This window comes from Fimicolochytrium jonesii (assembly GCF_025526975.1).
Source record: "Fimicolochytrium jonesii strain JEL569 chromosome Unknown EV422scaffold_1, whole genome shotgun sequence".
Classification (NCBI taxonomy): Eukaryota; Fungi; Chytridiomycota; class Chytridiomycetes; order Spizellomycetales; family Powellomycetaceae; genus Fimicolochytrium; species Fimicolochytrium jonesii.
In genome coordinates this window covers 1,887,271-1,904,841 of record NW_026515668.1, presented here as the reverse complement: position 1 = coordinate 1,904,841, position 17,571 = coordinate 1,887,271, and the positions used below count along the sequence as shown (strand labels likewise).

The window sequence follows — 17,571 nt, the reverse complement described above, 5'->3', positions numbered from 1 at the left end:
GGTTTTCGCTGCCCCCTAAACGCAGCCGTCGTTGTAGTACCGCAGAATGTCTGCTGCCGCTTTGTAGATATGTCGAATAGAGAGACCGTGCCCCTCCCATATGTTCCTCTTCATCACGTCGACTCGGCTCTCAGTCTTTCTCCTCCGATCATCCCGTGCCGTCCCGTCGTCGCTCAGCCCTTCAACCGGCATGATACTATATTCCGCTCGCCCCAGCCTTACCCCGCTCCTCCCCCCTCGCAGCAGTCCTCAACTCACTCAACTGCCCAACCTGCTCATCACTCAACGCATCCAGTTCCTCCCTCGTCAATTTCCTCCCAATCACCACCTCCTCCGCGTCTCTCCGTCTCTGTGACTCGATCTGAGATGCCAGTTCATCCCGATACCGCGCCCATTCAGCCGTGAAATGCGAAACGAAGGCGGCGTCGGCGGTGCGGTGGCGCCGGAATTCGTCGCGGATGTAGTTGTTGCCTACGAGCCGGAGGGCTAAGGATATTCCGGTACATCACAATGTCAGTGAGGGAACATAAAGAGCGTTTGAATATAGTGTAAGGGGGACGGTACCTGGGGGGAGGTCCTTGTGGAGACGGCGGATTGAGCGGTAGATTTGGAGGACGGCGGGGAGCGGGCGTGGGTATGGCATACTTCTGGAGCTGGGATGGTGCGGCAGTTGTTTGCAAGTGATATGGGTTGCGGGATGCGTCGTGGGAATTGGAATCGAGGTCGGTTGTTGCTCCGCTCAACGAGCAAGGAAGAAGCTTTTTGGGGAATTCTTCGCCACAATTCCGACCGACCTCCACCCACTTCTCGATACATTTATCCGCTCCCATGTGCGGCATCCTCCTCGGCATCTTCGCTCGTGAAGGCGCCGCCGCCGCAACCGCCGCTGCAACCGACGCCATTCCCGCAGTGGTATGTCTTTCTGGCAAGCTTGGGTGCGCAAACACGACACATGCTGACTGTAATTACACCACAAACCTTAGTCGAAACCACTATGGAGGGCTCTACAGCATGCTAACAGCCGGCGAGGTATGCCTAGTACTGCTTGCACGGCCTTCACGCTCGACCTCCAAGACTAATCGACCCGTGTCCCCTTACACAGGCCCCGACGGACACTCCTCAATCACCCTCCCCCTAACCCGCACGCACACCGCCGTTCTCGAAGGCTGGACGCTCCATCTCCGCGGCAAGGACACCGTCACGCAACCGATCCAGGACGCTCACGGGAGCTGGCTTTGCTTTAATGGCGAGATATTCGGAGGGTTGCAGGTGTGGAAAGTGTTGCTCACATTCGCAACGGTGTGAGGGAGAGGACCGTGCGAGACTTAACAGCCGATGGGCTAGGAAAGATAGACGTCACCTCGAACGACACGATCGCGGTCTCTGGGGCGATATCGACGGCGCTGGAAGGTGTAGAGACGGGTGATGAGGCGGCGACGACGAGGGCGTTGGTGGCGGTGGTGGAGGTGTTGAGGGGGCCGTGGGCTTTTGTTTATTGTCAGGTGCGGGTGACGAATGCATTTTCCCCATTGGGATGATGAGTTGAGTTCGCTCTTTGGGATCTCGCCCTTCTTAGCCGGCTGCAGGCAGGATTTATTTCGGCCGTGACGTGCTAGGACGGCGATCTCTGCTGTGGCGGTTTCCGAAGGACGCGCAGAGGCCCTTCTACATCGCGTCGGTCGCGCCTTTAGAATCCTCGACCGCGCCTGTGGAAGACGGAGAGTCTCTACAGGAGGGGTGGGAGGAGATACCGGCTGATGGCATGTATTGCTTGTCGTTGGCCAATGGGTGAGTGGCGAGGGTGGTTGCTACACGTTGAGGATCACTGGGGTATGGATCGCTGATTTGTATAGACCGCAGGAGCGGATATCGAGACGGCATTTGAAACACGTACCATGGCGGCAACCAGACCAACCCCCCGACGAAGCGCATATCACATCAACCGAGATATCCATTGTGAGTTCTCGTGAGGAGCAAAAGCGGTCACGAAGCTTTCTCGAAGAACCACTAAACCCCCTCTCCGCTATCATGCAGCCAGCGCCTTTTGTACGGCTAGCGACCACACTCCCAGACCCTTCTGACCTCCTGGAAGTGGAACCCGATGATTCAGCGAAGTTTCCACACCGAACATTACCATCGATCGTCTCCGCACTGGACAAGCTGGAACAGATATTGGCGGAGTCTGTGAAGGCCAGGGTCGAGAATATTCCTCCTGCAAGGTCGGTTCCCTCACACACGTACATTCGATCAATGACTCCAATTCGCTGAGACGCTCTTTTACAGCACACCGACATTCGCGCGCCTTGGTATACTGTTTTCGGGCGGGTTGGACTGCATTTGTCTCGCGGCCCTTGCCGATCGCTTCCTCCCCCCCGGCGAACCGTGCGATCTACTTAATGTCGCGTTTGAGAGCGCTAGGAAAAGGGCTAACCCGACGCCGCAGAAATCTAAACGCGGGAAGGGTGCGGAACACGGTGGGGAAGCGGGCACTGCCACGAACGACAATACGAATGACAGTAAGGATGGGGACGACAGCATTTACACCGTCCCCGACCGCCTGACAGGCCTTTCCGGCGTCGCCCAACTCCGCGCGCGCTACCCAACCCGTGACTGGCGCTTCGTCGAGATCAACATCCCCTACCCCGACGCCGTCGCCGCCCGCTCTCACATCCACGCGCTCATGAACCCGCTTGACACCGAGATGGATATCAGCATCGCCATCGCGTTCTGGTTTGCTGCACGCGGCAATGGTCATATCCGATCCCCCACCACGGGGGAGAAACAACCGTACACAAGCGCCGCGAAAGTCCTCTTCAGCGGGCTGGGTGCCGACGAGCAGCTGGGCGGGTACAGCCGGCACCGCACGGCGTTCGAGAAACGCAGCTGGGCCGGTCTCATTGAGGAAGTACAAACCGACATCGACCGCATCTCCACGCGCAACATGGGCCGCGACGACCGGATTGTGTCTGACCACGGGAAAGAGGTGCGGTTCCCCTACCTCTCCGAACACCTCCTCGCGTACCTCTGCACGCTGCCCATGCACGTCAAAACGGATCCGCGGTACCCGCGCGGGGTGGGGGAGAAGCTGCTGTTGAGGGAGCTGTGTCGCAGGTTGGGCCTTGTGAGGGCCGCGGGGGAACCGAAGCGGGCGGTGCAGTTTGGGGCGAGGAGTGCGAAGATGGATGTGGGGACGAGGGCGGTTAGGGGGGGTTGGAGGGTTGGGAAGGGTGGGAGTGGTAGAGAGGTTGAGGGGGATAAGGAGTAGGCTAGTGGTAGGGTAGATGGACGCCTTTCGATGTGTGCCTTACAGTTGACGTACGAGAGAAAGTAGAGAGGGGAGCTGTGTCCAGCCATCCGGACGTCTCTTCCCTCTCTCTTCCCATTTGCGGCACACCACCCAACCGGCAAGGATGCTGGAAAAGAGCGGACCACCCCCACCCGCACCCCTGATCCTGGGCCTAGCAATGATAGCCCCGCGGCGAAATCGCCTTCCTGATCGCATCCCTCGCTAACGTCGCGGGCGTGTTTGCCTCCAACCCGGAGATGTATGTGGTCGTGGTGTGGGCGGTGGTGCTGTGTACGATTGGTGGACCGGTGGGGGGTTGGGTGGCTTTTGAGGAGAGGTGGGTGATTTTGCTTTGGGGGTTGAGCATGGGTTCATGTAGGGGGTTTGAGGGAAGGGGGGTTTTGGATGGGTAGGCGGTTTTGATCCTTTCTTCCGTGAGGGCCGTGCGATGTACATACCACAATACAATAACATAAATTCCATAGACTTCTTACAGCATCTATAATATCGAAGCTCGACGCTGCGAGGCGATATTGATATTGGGTGTTGTTGCAGCAACAGGTTGGCGATGGGAACTATGCGAGCCCTCAGCCAACCCAAACCCAACGCGCACGGGTGTGTCGCCGCTCATATCTGCCATCCACCTAGCAGTTCCTAACCCACCAAAGATCCCTCTCAATAAAGGGCAAAGAATTCCGAGCCATCAGGTGGGCACACTAGCTGATCCCACCGAGCAACTCCCAAAAGCCTCCTTCAGCTTGGTTCTGCTCTCCGTCCCAAGAGACGACGGAAGACGCGAGGCGACGGAAACTACGCCTAAGTGGTCAATCCCACAGACTCCATCAGCGGGCCGCCGAACTTTCCCAGTGGAACACTTTCAAGACCTCAGCCTTCCCCGCCGTCCTGGGTGCGCATAGACGACGCCTCCATCCTGCCGTCCCTCCCGAAGACGACCAGCGTGGCCACGCAGGGCTACCACCTTCCGTACGCCAGCTCAGATGCATCTTCCGTCCACGACGAACTGGGGTCATCTACTCTGCTCTTTTATAAGCTGTGCCTTCATATCGTTCTACAGAGTCGCGCGTGTTCGTCAACATCGTGGCTTCCCGCGGGGATGGAAGATATGAAGATGAGAGTTACCCAACGCTGCTTGCAATCCCGATAGTCCTGGAACATCTGTCTGCATTTCGAGCGGTAGACTTCCCTATCACACGAAACACAATCGTTAGGGGACGTGTGTAGCTGGTGCCCGGAGGGAAAGGGGAAAGGGGATAATGGGGGGACACCAACCGGTCAAAGTTGTGAGCCTGCATGCATTTCTGGGCAGCGTCTGTTTCGTCTTTGCAGTAGGAGGTTATGGGCTCGAGGTTTGAAGGGACTTGGCCCATGTTTGTTGAACGAGTTGTGTTTCTGTGCGGTGGGGGATGGTTATCCGGTCGGAAAGTCGCAATCGCCGCGAGCCCTTTCCGTCGGACTTTCGCCCACAAGCGCTTCTGGCGTGGGACTGGCGTGGGAACATTTTCTTGACTTCGAAGTGACCTTCTGCAGGGCATTTCGTCGTCCTTCTGGCACATAGAGAGAACCTGACACCGATACCTACTGCCACGCACACATAGTCTCCTGATACTCCTGAATATTCAGCAATGTCGCCGAACTCATCCCCCGTGCGCAACCGAGGCAGGACTTCCTCCCCACAAAGCACCAATTCCTCCCCAGCACGCAGCCGCTCATCCCAAAAACATCCCCGAAGCAGCTCCGCCACAAAAGTCATCCGCACAACGCCGCACGCCGCCCGGAAAAACGCTCTCGGGTTCCCGCTCTTCACCACAGAACACACCCCGCAGAATGTCGCAATGTACGCTTTCATCCTCGGGTCTGCGACGGGGGCGGGTGTCGCGCTGCGGTCTACTGAGGCGTGGGCACTGGCGCCCAGCGCGTATGTGGCTCTTGTCGCTGTGGGGATGGGGTTGGAGTATATCACGAGAGCTATGTCGAGGCAGGAGCAGGGGATACGATGTAAGATGTGCTTTTGTCCATGGGAAAATGGCCAGGCGTGTGCCTAACGCGTCGGAATCGCTAGCTTTCTTGATAGGGGGCGGCGTACAGGAGAACGTGTATCTGATCCTGGGATTGCTGGAGTATGCTGTGCGGAGTTATCTGTTTCCGCAATTTGCGGCCTTCTCAGCAGTGAGTTCTGTCGGTGAGCGCTGGAGGGTTCTGGTGCGGGAATAGTTTCGGAAACGGGGAAGGCGAGAAACTCACCACTATGGGATGCGCATTTAGGCGTGATCATTGCGGTAGCCACGCAGAATATCCGAACGTTCACTTTGATCGGACTGAGTTCTGGGCCCCGGGACAGGTATGCACTGCGAACCACATCATTGCCGATTCTCGATTGCTGAAATCTATGCGTCCTCAGACTAGCAATGAAGATCGCCCGGCACGCTCTCACACTCTGGCGCCTAAGCACTCAACTCGTTCTCTGCAACCCGCTCTGCCTCATCCTCCAATGCATCGCAGGGTCCTCCTCCGTCCCCGCCAAAACCCAGCCCGATCACGGCCTAGGCCCGCTCGGCTTGCCCATATTCGACGGACAGCACACGCCGCAGAACATTGCTGCCCACGCGTACCTGATTGGAGTGCTGCATGGCGTGGGGCTGGTTCTAGGATTGTACTCGGAAAACTACCGCGGGCTGGGGTTCTTCTTGAACGCTTTGGCGATGTTTCATATCCTGGAGTATCTGATGACGGCGATGTATGGGAATGAGGTTAAGATATCATGTAAGGAATGGCATTGATGTGAATTGCGCGTCGCCTAGAGACGCTGGTACTGACTACGACCACTACGTACTACGATGACAGCATTCCTCCTGAACAACGGCCGTGAATACCAATTCGCGATGATCGCAGGCGTAATCGAGTACTTTGTCTGGGGATGGCTATACCCACCCATGAACATCTTCCGGTGGTGGAACTACCTCGGTAAACATTTCCCTGGTCCTCCAATCGACTCGTCGAAAACTGACACTACTTTCTTCACCAGCAATCCTGCTCCTCCTCGCGTCTCAATCCCTCCGCTCAGCAGCAATGTGCACAGCCGGCGCAAACTTCACCCACCTCGTCGCCGACGAAAAGGAGACACATCACACACTCGTCACGTCCGGTGTCTACTCGTACGTCTCCCCCTATTGTCCCTCCTTAGGACTTCCACACTAACATCCCCTGCCTTATAGAATCTTCCGCCACCCCTCCTACACAGCCTTCTACTACTGGGCCCTCGGCACCCAACTCGTCGCCTCCAACCCGTTCTCCGCCCTCGCGTTCGCATTAACGCTGAGCAGGTTCTTCAGGAGCAGGATTAGGTATGAGGAGTACACGCTCTTGAACTTTTTTGGGGATCGATATGGGGAGTATATGGGGCGGACGGGGGTGTGGATTCCGGGGTGGAAGTGAGAGGGCGTGGTTGGGGGAGAAGAGGGAGAGGCCGACGCAGGCATGGAGACGACATAGAATCTGTACCCCCGACCATATAGACTGCCGCAATGGGAGGGTCAGGGGTGCGTTGGGTGGAACACAGGGGTTTATTTCATTCGGAATGTCATAGAAGTCCTAAAACCGCAGCGGGCAGTATATTGTTGTTGGAGTTGGAGGCGCCAATCTGTTCCGCTCGCAGACATGCCGAGGAGGTCCTTTGACCCATATGCGCGGAACTATGCTGATACGCGCTGTCGAAAAACGGTCACTTGTCGACTCGCCGACCGTGACAATGCCGTTACAAGAACCAGCCGGAGACAAGATCGCCAACGAGCTATTTGCTTGCCGGAGACGACAAGCGCATATGGCACACATGTTACGAACATCGACGATGCAGACCAGAACCACCACGGAGTGGTACGACGAGAAGACCGCGGAGAGGACACAAGCCTCCAACAACGATGCCGGTGACGCGCACGAGAATGCAGCCCCACCCCCTATTCGTACCAGGCCAGGTTGACCGGGCATAACCACCGACGTCGGATATGAAAAGCTGTGGGACGGACAGCCCAAAGAAACGATCGGGACGGCGCTCGGGTGGAGACTTTCATTGTGCATCATACAGGATATAACAATCCAAAGGAGGACACCCGCACACTTTCCGCCGATGGGAACATTCGCTTCAGAGATGTGGAAGATAGATTTGCAGGGTTTCTGACAGCGACAGGTGCGTGCGTGTCCACGGTGTTGTTCCACAAACTATTCAAACCACCTCGCGCAGAACGCTGGATGCTTCATTCATTGATGGGAATCAATACCCATGAGGGATGATACTGTACTGTATATAACGCAACCGTAAACAATTGCCTCAAAGGATCAGGGATCGCAAATCTACCCTTTCCCTTTCCCCTTCCCGTTCTGCCAACTACGACGAGAGCCCTAACATGATAAGAGGTTTCCTAACAACTGCATTTGGGTGATATGGGCGGTTGTGCCTACTTTGTGCGGGGGGGGGGGGGGGGTCTCTCCGTACGTTTTTTTTGCTTTCTACCGCCTCTCATCCCACATCACTCCACAGCACCCTCCCGCTCACTATCCGTCCCCGTCCCCGTCCCCGTTCCCTCCTGCCTCCTCCCCGCCTTGCCCGCCTTCCTCCCGCGGCCGCCCCTTTTCTCGTTCGGCCGACGTCTCATTCCCGTCCCTCCGTCTTCTTCCGTCTGTTGTTGCGGTTGGGGCTGGGAAGACGGGGGTGTCGGCGTAGCAGCCGCTTCCTGTTCGTGGTGTAGTTGTTGTTCCGGTCCAGACGCAGGCGGGGCGATGTCCTCCTCCTCCTCCTCGCCAACGCCCGTATTCTCCGTTCGGTGTCCGGGTGCAGACCGCGCAGCACCAGCAGCAGGCGGCGGGCCCTCCAACGGATTCACACTATGCCTGGGCGCAAAGAACGCGGGCTGGCTCTGCGACAGTTTCGGATTCATATACATCATCCCTCCACTCCCGTTCGCACTGTCCGCAAACGCAACGTGGCCGCCGTCCCCCCCGGGTGGAGGGGGTGTATGCCGCGGACTGGCGGTGTTGAGGTCGCTGGGGATGGACTGGGACGGGGAGAGGTTTGATGGGGAGATCATGCTGGCGTAGCGTTTGGGGATGGTGAGGTGGTCGCAGCGCATGCAGCGGAAGCCTACGGTGAAAACATAAATTCAACTCAACAAACGTCATCGTTGGTCTTACATCACCCCAACACACGCCCAGGCGGAAGGAAAGGAAACGGACCACACCCCCAGGCGGAAGAAAAGGAAACGGGACGAACGAAAAAAATGATATCTCATACGTACGCGCATCAGAATAAGCCTCAGCCGGCACCAACCCGTTATGCGTAAAACACTCCTCGCAAATCAACGCATACTTGCTCGCCGGGCTGTTTGTGTCGTTCGTCTCGCCGATCATCACGTCGATTACTTTGTCGAACCATGTTTTGGCGTACGGGTGTTGGGGCGTGGGTGTTGGTGGTGGGGGTAAGGGTGAGTCTGCTGATATTGGAATGGTTTAGGGATGGATGCGGGTGCGGATTAGGTTGGGATGGGCTGGGACGGCTTACATCGGTTTGGTAGTTGGGTGGGGTCGAAGGGTGGGATGGAGAGGAAGGCTGGGGACGGGGATGGGGAGCGTGTGGTTTGCGTTGGGTTGTCTATTTGTTTTCCTGGTACAGGCGCCATTCCTGGGGTTATTGTCCGCGATTAACGACATTTTCAGCGTGATCGACCAGATGCTGATCACGAACTCCCTCACCTGGTGTACCCGGCGGCGCAAGACTAGGTGGTCCCATTTGTTTGGACGGCTGCCCCATTTTGATATGAGACGGCGGGAACGGTAAAGGAGTCGTCGGGCGGCTATGTCCCTTTGCGTCCACAAGTTCATCCTTCAGATGAAGGCGGTGAGCCAACAAAACTCATCGTTTCGTCACAATGCAAAGTCCAGAGTAACTCACCCCAGCCGGCCGATCCTTCGTCGGTGTGTCATATCGCTGCAACAACAGCTGTGTCTTCCGATACGCCTCATTCTCTTTCAGTGCGTCGACCTTCTCCTTTTGTTTCGCTTTCAGACTTTCCAATAAATCCCCTATGGAATCAAAATGGAGAGGTGAGATTCGCGTGATCGTAAAACCATTCTCTGCACGAGATCCACTAACGTTCAGCCTTTTCTTTCCGTTGGTACCAGTACCGGATAAAACGGTTCCCAAAGTAGATGCTGTCGGTCGAATGAGAGGAAAAAGATGGATGAGTGATCGCTCGGTGAGAGTGCATGATGGGATGAAAACAACACCGTGCTCGCTCCGCTCGCGATAAGGTTGTTGAGGCAAGACATGAACGATGAAAGAGCGATGTGTCATATACACGATCGTTCGCTGTCGCTCACAGTTCTGCTCGCTTCGCTGCGTTCGTCCTCGCTTAACGCTCGGTATTACGGTGCGCAATACATACCCCGGCGCCCCCACGACCACAACCCCCGTCTTGACCAGCCAAATATCCCACGGATCCCGTCGTGGCTTCAAATACGTAAAATACAGCACGAGCACAAACACATAGATTGAGACAGAGTAATAAAGCCACGCATGCTTGATCCGTTGATGCCGTTGACGGATAGAGGAGACGCGGACCTCTGTGCGGCGGATTTGGCGGTCTAGGCTGGCGAGGATCTGTTCGTCGTCTAGCTGTTGGGGGTGGGTTGAGAGCTGTGTGAGTGGGGTGATGATGGTGGGGATTCGTTTGAGAGGCTCTCCATCAAGGTGGCGCCGAAGGCACTAATGTACGTCCGCCTCCCTAACCACCACTTTGCAGGAAGGAGGAGGAGGTTGTCCCCCTCGTTCGCACTACGTCTCGCCTCGACTTGACCCGCCAGCATCTTGGGCCGTCCATTTCGTAAAAGACGGGGGCCGGCTGGCGGGCCCGCCCAGTTCTACGTCTGACCCGGAGCACAACGCTCCACCATCCCGCCCCTGCAACAGTCCCGTTCTTCCTCACCTGCTGCTTTCTCCAAAAGAAGATGGCCATGTCTGCTTAGCGTGCTTTTTCACACAAGTGATCTTGAAGAGGTTGTAAGAGGCGGTAGCGAGTGGGGAGAGGTGCCAGAAAGAAGGATGAGGTGCTTGTTTGCCGAAAGGGGGGTATTCGGCGGTGTTGAAAGGTGCATAGAAGGGCTGAGTTTAGTGCGGGTTGTGTGTGGGGGTGGGGTTGTTGTTGTTGCCGGCCGTTGGAAGAGCGAGAAGAGCGGGTTGCATCATGCCGCCCTCAGCAAGAAAGCGACAAAAAGAGCTCTGACGGCGGGGGGCACCACCCGCGATTCGAACCCGCGCGGTTCTGCTCAACTCCCCTCGGATTCACTCCCCTTCGGTAAGAACAACTCCCCTCGGATTCGGTAAGAACAAACCCGTACGCGGAAGGGACAGGGGGTCCGCCCGCCAACGAGTGCCACACATCTCTTGTGCGGACCTTTATACAGTACAGTCTATCCGAACGTAGGAGGGTCCTGGAAGCAGCTGGTTCGGAGCACCATCATCAAGTTCGCGCGGTGCTGCTCTGGCTGCTGCTGCTCTTTTGCATCGTGTTGCAACCTCTGCATAGAGGCCGTCTGTTTGTGTCGACCACAGGGTTTCCAGCCAACGCTTTGCTGCCTGGACGTACAGTACGTAGTAGCAGTTGCAGCCCATATCTCACGAAAAAATTCCATTTAATTTCAAGAAGAGAGAATCTTATATCAACGAAACGTCCCCCACAACACGGCGCAACGTTCAGCCTTTCTATCTACAGTACAAAAAAATGGCGGTCCAAGGGAGTAGGTATGTTACAGGTTGAGGGCTCTGTTTTTTTGCAATACGCCGGAAGAGAGGAGGGGGCGGGCTGATGGGCCAAAAACGAATGGAGACGAGAAATATACAGTGTCTATGAACAAAAGTGGGTGGGGGTCGGGGGGGCTACGCCTGGGTGAAACTATGAACAAGGAGAGGGAGAGAAATGTTTAGGCGGCGGCCCCACCAGCGTTCTGCACCGTGACACGGATACAGTCGTCCTGCGGGCCACGCTGGGTGACGGGCATAATGGGCGGCTGGTGTGCGTCTGTTCCAGACATGGAGCACATCCGATGCACGCCGTTGGTCTTGAACGTTCCCGCGGGGATCGTGACCGTCAATGTCTTTCCGTTCTTGGACTCGTCGTTCAAGCCCTTGAAGAACGCGAACTTGGTCGGGTCCGGCGCGGCCGTGCCCGAGACCAAGGGCTGCACGGAGATGTGCTGGTGACCTTGTGTGATCCCGTTGCGGTTGAGCGTCTGCGGCTGCTGGTTGTAATGCTTGTTGGGGTCGGCGAAGAAACCCGTGTCGAGGTTGAGCATGTCGACGGCGACGAGGGTGTCCTTTGTCGCGTCGATGACGGCCAGGTTGGCGGGGGAGGTGATGATGGTGCTGACCATCTTTGAAACGTCCGGGATGGCGCCGAGCGCGGTGGAGGAGCAGGCGCCCGTGCGGATCTGTGTGCCGTCGGAGGGGGTCAGGTTGGATGCGCCGCAGAAGGGGGCCGTGGCGAATTGGGTGATGGGGACTTCGGTGATGCGGGTCGCGGGTTCGGGTTTGGCAGCAGGGGGGGCGGCGGCCCCAGCCCCAGCAGCAGGCGCAGCTGCTCCCGCTCCTGCATTGCCGGCGTTGTTGTTCTTGCCCTGGCCCTTGGCTGCGGCAGCTGCTGCTGCTTTCGCCCGAGCGGCGGCGGCAGCACGACCGGCGGCGCCACGTTGACCCCCACCAGCAGCAGCTGCACCACCACGAGCGGCACCACCACGAGCGGCAGCGGCCTGCTGTTGTCGTGCAGCACCACCACGGGCAAGCCCACCTCGTTGGCGGCCATTCTGTGGGTCTGCAAACACACCGGTAGCGCACAGCGCAGCGAAGGTCACGATAAGGGCGAGCTTGACCATTTTTGTCTAAAGTCTATAGAAAGGAAAGCGAGAGTAGTGTTTGTGTCCGCTTGTATGCGCGCGGTCGTTCGTCGTTCGTTCGTCGTCGTCGTCGGCGAAGGAAACCAAAGGTCGAAGGTCCTCTTATTACAAAGAGAATGAGATTCCTTTAGAAAGAAGAAAGGGAATGATGCGAAGAGGGAGGGTGGCGTTCGAGGGCGGCGAGGGGGTGGGGAGTTGCGTGGGGCCGTGGCGGTTATATACGATGCGATAAGCAAAAGAGGCACAGGGCGGCGGGACAGTTACGGCCTCAAATGCAATACAGATGGAATGGGAATCCCGGTAGTAATATGTCACGGAAACCTGCAACACGTTTGATCTGTGAGCAAGCGCAAGGGGGGACTCTCCTCATCATACTGTATTATTCCCCACCCGTAATAATTACCGCCGGCTTTTTTCCTCTTATTACCCAGCTTCTTTTCGTCCGTGACTGGTCGCTCGTCCCTCTGAACTGAAACGCCCCCACCCCCTCCCGGCATCCGCGCTGTCCTCAACGACCCCATTTTTGCCCACCTTTGCATCCCCTGTGTTTCCTCTGCCCACAGGGCTCGTTTTCCATTGGACTCTGCGATCGAGGTCAAAGGGGGGTGTTTAATAGCTCTGCGTGTGCGGCGCGGGGGGGGGCTTCTGAAACGCGGGGCACTGAAACCAACCACGGAATGATCCAAACTCTGCAACGCGCTGTCGAAAAGTGCGCGTCATTTGCTCAGACTGCGCCACATCCGCTCAAACGAAAGTGGATTCGATTCCGAGAACGTTTGGGAGAGAAAGATAAAACCGACTTCCTCGGCCTTCGTTGCCTCCCGGGGTCTTGCCCATAGCATCGAGGACGTCCGTGTCGCTGCAGTCGCCACGCTTCGGCTTGTTTCGGGGGCCATGTTTGAAGACCCGCTTGCCTGCCCAGGCCGAGTCGTATGCCCGTCCGCAGTCCATAAAGAGCGGGGATGGGCCGCCCCGGCGGGATGCCGATACTTTGAGCCCATGTGCTCAGCACGATGCTGCATCCCGCTTGAAGCACGGCAATAGCCGAACGAACTTGGTCCTGTCATCTATGTTCGGAAACTAGATGGGTGATGTGCTTTGGTATGTTAATGCAATGCATCTCCGTCTCTGAAAAGGGGACGCGTCTTCCTCGGATGTCACCGCCTTGGTCAAGTGAGGCCTTGCAGCAGTGGCCGGTAAGACGAGAGAGGCATGTAAAGCTCGCGCACGACAAATGGACCTCCCATTGATTATTCCGATAGCATCGTCCGACACATGGTAAAGATAGCATAATGATGATGTGTATAAAGAAGCAGGAAATAAGTGATAGAATGGATGCTGCAATACATATGATAGATACGACTGATGGAAGTCCGTGGTGATAAGTCTATACTGTCTATGCAAGGTGTGGTGATAGATAGATAGGGGCCAGGTGGGGTGTATGTTCAACAAGGGAGGGTCGCCGGAAGGTGACACCCACGAGCGTGAAGAGTATCGGTGAGGCGGACACCCACATTCAGAACCCCAATTCAGGCGAGTCTACGCCTTAACAAGCGGCTGCCAAGCCCTCACAAGCTTATCCACCAACTCCGGCTTCCTCACCGCCGCCCTAACACACGTATGGCACGCATACCCCGGCACGCCGCTCCGCACCGGCACACCGGCGCGTTTCGCCAACTCTACAGCCTGCGCCGCTACCTCCGCGTCGTGCATGTCGATCCACACCCACGAGAGGAAGGGTTCGCCGGTGATCGTCCACCCTTTCCCGCTGTTAACGTGTTGGCCGAGGGTTGTGAGAGCGTCAACGGTGTACGTGCGCCAGGGGGTGGTAACCGCCCATGTCTCATCCAAAAACGGTTGCTCGTCGCTTGAAGTCACAACCTGCAAGAAAGCGAGGGCAGGGACGTTGACGGACCACGGGACCTGGACCTTCTTGAGGGCGGTGCAGTGGGCGACGGTCGGGCAGACGAGGGAGCCGAGGCGGAGACCCGTGCAGGACCAGAGTTTTGTCCAGGAGTGGATGAGATAGACGGCGATGCCGCGGGTTTGGAAGAGGTTGGCGATCCAGGTGGGTTGCGAGATGAGGGAGTCGGAGCGGAAGGAGGGGGAGTGCCATGGTTGCATTGATTCGTCTGTGGGGGGTTGGATGGAGAGTGAGTGAGATGGGGATCTCCCAAGACGCCCCATTCCCTTGATCTTATGTTTACTCACCAACCATGACATCAGTGTTATCAGCAACCGTCTCCTCAATGTACTTCTTGAGCGCCTCGATGTTCATGTAGTCGCCGGTCGGGTTGTTGGGGTTGACGATACATGTAAGCGAGGCGGGCGTCGCATCCTTGGGCGCAAGCACTTTACGGCCAAGCGCGATCGCTGAGCGTTCGTACTCTTTGTACTATGAGAAAGGATATGAAAAAACATCAATCATCAGCCATCGAACGTCAACCATTAACCATTCTTGACGACGACGCGCGAGTGATGAAAATGACCGTTCGCTATCGCTGACTCGCCTCCACATACCTGAACAGTCCAAGGACCCGGCTTCCAAGGCCCCTCAGGTGCCGCCCTAGTGACCAAGTCAATAAGCTCGCTCGCGCCGTTCCCCAACAAAAGCCGCTCGTGAACACTCTCGAATCCGTCTGGCGCATAGAATTTGGCCAAGTTCGTCTTTGCAGGTTCCTGGTCAGCGGCTGGATAGTGGTGGGAGATATCGAGGGAGTCTCTCGCGGCCTGGAGAGCCTTTTTGGGTAGCCCGAGTCCGTTTGTGGTGACTGAAAAGTCCTCTACGAAGTTGTCTATGAACTGCCATTCTTGTCCGCCGTGGAACTGCTGGGTTTTCGTGTCCCAGACTGTTGTTGCGGGGGTTGTGGGAGCCATTGTTGCAGTGCTGTGGTGTCAACTGAGTAGTTGTTGAGCGTTGGGAAAACGAGCGCCCGCAAGTCCTCGAACGGCTGGGGCGACTGACAGGAAGGAGGGCGCAAATTTCAAAACTCCCCAAAGCCCCAAAAGCCAACGGGCGCTCGACAGGGCCAGAAGGCACAGAGGGCACAATGGCAGGCCCACGCTTACAATGCAGCGCCTCCTACCTCAAAAGCATAGGCACCCTCACCTTTGGCCAGCGGGAGTTCAGCTGGACAGAGACAGGCGCTGACACTCCCGCACTGCGAGTTCCTTATCCGACCGTCAAATGTTCGTTCCCAGTCTTTCCCTCCCAAGAGTCATCGTGCCCAGGTGCTAATCGAGTTCCACCTCTGTGAGTTTAGCAATCGCACAAAACAAAAACCCCGCAAAACCCATCCTCAAAGTCACCCAGTCTTCCCCCGACGACACCGAACAGCCCGAGGTCAACCACAACCTCACTTTCCTCGCACCCGACGCGGTCGAAAACAGAGCGAGAGTCATCACACTCCTTGGAGATGTTATTCAGGCGAATAACAGGACGATCAAAGCGGTCGCGCAGCCTACGACGACGAATGAGGATTTGCAGATCCGGCATGATATCTTGAGGAAGGACGAGGATCTGAAGCAACTTCATGCTTCGCTTGTTTTGTCGAGGTTGATCTCCGAGGACGATTTTTGGGCGGCGAGGCAGGTATGTGTTTGCAAGCCATAGGCGAGGGTTGATTCGCACAACGGAGCTCCGAGTGTTATGGAGCATGTTGCTACGGTGATGGGGCGGATCCGGACTGCGGCGAGCCTGAGGCGCGGGGTTGCTTGAGGAGGGCGAGCTATAGGTCGTAGTCCCAGGACGATTGCCTTCGCGAGCGAAGGGAGTTCGCACTGCGCCAAATCCGCATGTTCGCCTCACTACGGCTTTTAGCAAGCACCGGCGAGCGTTGGATTTTTCGCGAGCAAAGCGTTGGACATGGGTTCTCGTTCGACCACTCGTTTAGTCGACCGTCGCTGCCGCGCCGCTTCAAGCGTTCGTTCACCCAAGCTGACAGCTTTTCGTGCAGGAATTACTGGCGCAAGAGAAATGGCAGCGGAGTCAACGAAAAGGGCCGACAGGAGTCATTATTGAACTCCGCCCGAGTGGGAATGGGTCCGATGGAACCGAAACAACGTACAAGGTCACCAATGAGATGATCACGTCGATACTCTCGCAGTATCCGATAGTGAAGCGCGCCTACGATGATACCGTAACAACCAACAAGATAACCACCGAAGACTTCCTCCGCCGCTTCCTCGAGTCCAAGTACTACCAAAAACGGGCCGGGGCGTCCATCAAAGCCAGCGACGAGTTCTTTGCGAAATACGAGACCAAGGATGACGATGATTACGCCGAACACCCCAAAGCGGCAAGCTACGAGAGTTCGAACTACCTTCTGGATCTCGGCGCGCAAAGCGAGGACCATACCGAGACCGGCAACCGACCAGACAGCACGATGCGAGCCGGCGGAGTGAGAGCTTCTCTACCGCTCATTCGACAGTTCAACCGCGTCTCGGAGGGTGTTTTAAAATCGACCTTGGCGGGGCAGGCGTCGCTACCCAAGCCGGCGAAACCGGCCGATGAGGTGTACAAGGAGTCGACCGAATTGGACGACCTACGAGTAGAGCAGAAACAGGCCGCGAAAGCACTGATGATTGGCGACGTTAGCAAATACTACCATGCACAGGCTGGGAGTGCCGCGGGCCAGGAGGATGTCACGGCCGTCTATTCTGCTTCTTTCAAGCAGAGTTTGCGGCAGACCATTCTAGGGTGGCAGCCACAATTAGCGAAGGTGCGAGAATCCTCTGGTGGGCGTGTGACCAAGTGGCATTCCCTTCTGATCATGCAGCAATCCACAGACATCGGTGTACCGCTCGAACGCGGACAAAGTCCTCAAACAACTCAACGAGATGACACGGAAGCGAAAACGGGATCATCAACGTGGCGACGGTAAGAAACATCCCATTGATCCCGTTCCATACCCCTGCGACATCCCACAAACAGCATATTCACATCCCCCTCTTCACCATCGCCAAACTAGACATCCCGCCCCCACCCGCAACCCTCCAAACCTACCATCTAACAGCGACCGAACTCCTCCGCACCTTCTGGGCCGCCAAAAAGGCCCGCAACGACGCCAAGGCCGCGAAGTTGATCACCACGCTTGATGAGATGGCGCGGAATGCGAGGGCGGTTGTGGAGGCTGCTGATGAGGAGGGGGGGCAGTCTCAGACGGTGGGTTTTTTTTGGTGAGACGTGTTTAGGTCCGGTATTGGTTTGGGTACTGATGCGGGTTTGTGGTTTCTTTGTAGATGTTCAAGGCGATGCTGTATGCGATCGAGCGAGCGAAACTAGCGGCCGTTTGAATACCGGCGTCAAGTTAGATTGCACACACTAAATC

The 17,571-nt window shown here is 56.8% G+C and overlaps 7 protein-coding genes across 7 annotated transcripts; 3 read left to right on the top strand and 4 right to left on the bottom strand.

Annotated features, from left to right (window-relative positions):
- Window positions 1–34: 34 nt before the first annotated feature.
- EV422DRAFT_29245 (uncharacterized protein) lies at window positions 35–735 on the bottom strand. The gene is made up of 2 exons (XM_053066041.1): window positions 565–735; window positions 35–486 (listed from the first exon to the last, which is right to left on the bottom strand). The coding sequence occupies exons 1-2, from the start codon at window positions 641–643 to the stop codon at window positions 197–199; spliced, it is 369 nt and encodes a 122-aa protein (XP_052930414.1). The 5' UTR covers window positions 644–735; the 3' UTR covers window positions 35–196.
- Window positions 736–828: 93 nt separating this feature from the next.
- On the top strand, window positions 829–3,265 carry EV422DRAFT_502866 (asparagine synthase-domain-containing protein; the record flags this gene model as incomplete). Its single annotated transcript, XM_053068303.1, has 7 exons — window positions 829–912; window positions 984–1,029; window positions 1,103–1,269; window positions 1,577–1,788; window positions 1,854–1,956; window positions 2,035–2,219; window positions 2,284–3,265. 7 exons carry the CDS (start codon window positions 829–831, stop codon window positions 3,263–3,265), a joined length of 1,779 nt encoding a protein of 592 aa, XP_052930413.1.
- Window positions 3,266–5,484: 2,219 nt separating this feature from the next.
- EV422DRAFT_29502 (Isoprenylcysteine carboxyl methyltransferase family-domain-containing protein) lies at window positions 5,485–6,817 on the top strand. Its single transcript, XM_053066049.1, has 5 exons — window positions 5,485–5,645; window positions 5,706–6,067; window positions 6,149–6,268; window positions 6,330–6,459; window positions 6,520–6,817. Exons 2-5 carry the CDS (start codon window positions 5,713–5,715, stop codon window positions 6,737–6,739), a joined length of 825 nt encoding a protein of 274 aa, XP_052930412.1. The 5' UTR covers window positions 5,485–5,645; window positions 5,706–5,712; the 3' UTR covers window positions 6,740–6,817.
- A 949-nt stretch (window positions 6,818–7,766) lies between these two features.
- EV422DRAFT_512868 (uncharacterized protein) lies at window positions 7,767–10,524 on the bottom strand. The gene is made up of 7 exons (XM_053069114.1): window positions 10,279–10,524; window positions 9,739–9,968; window positions 9,447–9,505; window positions 9,246–9,376; window positions 9,047–9,176; window positions 8,856–8,975; window positions 7,767–8,787 (listed from the first exon to the last, which is right to left on the bottom strand). Exons 1-7 carry the CDS (start codon window positions 10,306–10,308, stop codon window positions 8,183–8,185), a joined length of 1,305 nt encoding a protein of 434 aa, XP_052930411.1. The 5' UTR covers window positions 10,309–10,524; the 3' UTR covers window positions 7,767–8,182.
- A 690-nt stretch (window positions 10,525–11,214) lies between these two features.
- On the bottom strand, window positions 11,215–12,618 carry EV422DRAFT_512867 (uncharacterized protein). The gene has a single exon (XM_053069113.1). The coding sequence runs from the start codon at window positions 12,218–12,220 to the stop codon at window positions 11,273–11,275; it is 948 nt and encodes a 315-aa protein (XP_052930410.1). The 5' UTR covers window positions 12,221–12,618; the 3' UTR covers window positions 11,215–11,272.
- A 926-nt stretch (window positions 12,619–13,544) lies between these two features.
- Window positions 13,545–15,440, bottom strand: EV422DRAFT_28182 (pyridoxal phosphate-dependent transferase). Its single transcript, XM_053065965.1, has 3 exons — window positions 14,762–15,440; window positions 14,453–14,636; window positions 13,545–14,373 (listed from the first exon to the last, which is right to left on the bottom strand). Exons 1-3 carry the CDS (start codon window positions 15,116–15,118, stop codon window positions 13,781–13,783), a joined length of 1,134 nt encoding a protein of 377 aa, XP_052930409.1. The 5' UTR covers window positions 15,119–15,440; the 3' UTR covers window positions 13,545–13,780.
- Window positions 15,292–17,536, top strand: EV422DRAFT_563241 (uncharacterized protein; the record flags this gene model as incomplete). The annotated part of the gene is made up of 6 exons (XM_053072045.1): window positions 15,292–15,430; window positions 15,505–15,833; window positions 16,198–16,962; window positions 17,030–17,120; window positions 17,212–17,405; window positions 17,483–17,536. 6 exons carry the CDS (start codon window positions 15,292–15,294, stop codon window positions 17,534–17,536), a joined length of 1,572 nt encoding a protein of 523 aa, XP_052930408.1.
- Between the last annotated feature and the right edge of the window lie 35 nt (window positions 17,537–17,571).

What these genes read in the sequence shown, in the direction of transcription:
- EV422DRAFT_29245 (XM_053066041.1), bottom strand. Translation starts at nt 643, where the DNA reads ATGCCATACCCACGCCCGCTCCCCGCCGTCCTCCAAATCTACCGCTCA. An exon ending in CCACAAGGACCTCCCCCCAG is followed by an intron (nt 487 to 564) that starts GTACCGTCCCCC and finishes GAATATCCTTAG; the next exon opens with CCCTCCGGCTCGTAGGCAAC.
- EV422DRAFT_29502 (XM_053066049.1), top strand. Translation starts at nt 5,713, where the DNA reads ATGAAGATCGCCCGGCACGCTCTCACACTCTGGCGCCTAAGCACTCAA. An exon ending in GAATGAGGTTAAGATATCAT is followed by an intron (nt 6,068 to 6,148) that starts GTAAGGAATGGC and finishes CTACGATGACAG; the next exon opens with CATTCCTCCTGAACAACGGC. An exon ending in CCGGTGGTGGAACTACCTCG is followed by an intron (nt 6,269 to 6,329) that starts GTAAACATTTCC and finishes TTTCTTCACCAG; the next exon opens with CAATCCTGCTCCTCCTCGCG.
- EV422DRAFT_512868 (XM_053069114.1), bottom strand. Translation starts at nt 10,308, where the DNA reads ATGGCCATCTTCTTTTGGAGAAAGCAGCAG. An exon ending in ACGGAAAGAAAAGGCTGAAC is followed by an intron (nt 9,377 to 9,446) that starts GTTAGTGGATCT and finishes TTGATTCCATAG; the next exon opens with GGGATTTATTGGAAAGTCTG. An exon ending in TGCGCCGCCGGGTACACCAG is followed by an intron (nt 8,976 to 9,046) that starts GTGAGGGAGTTC and finishes CAATAACCCCAG; the next exon opens with GAATGGCGCCTGTACCAGGA.
- EV422DRAFT_512867 (XM_053069113.1), bottom strand. Translation starts at nt 12,220, where the DNA reads ATGGTCAAGCTCGCCCTTATCGTGACCTTCGCTGCGCTGTGCGCTACC.
- EV422DRAFT_28182 (XM_053065965.1), bottom strand. Translation starts at nt 15,118, where the DNA reads ATGGCTCCCACAACCCCCGCAACAACAGTCTGGGACACGAAAACCCAG. An exon ending in CGGGTCCTTGGACTGTTCAG is followed by an intron (nt 14,637 to 14,761) that starts GTATGTGGAGGC and finishes CCTTTCTCATAG; the next exon opens with TACAAAGAGTACGAACGCTC. An exon ending in TAACACTGATGTCATGGTTG is followed by an intron (nt 14,374 to 14,452) that starts GTGAGTAAACAT and finishes AACCCCCCACAG; the next exon opens with ACGAATCAATGCAACCATGG.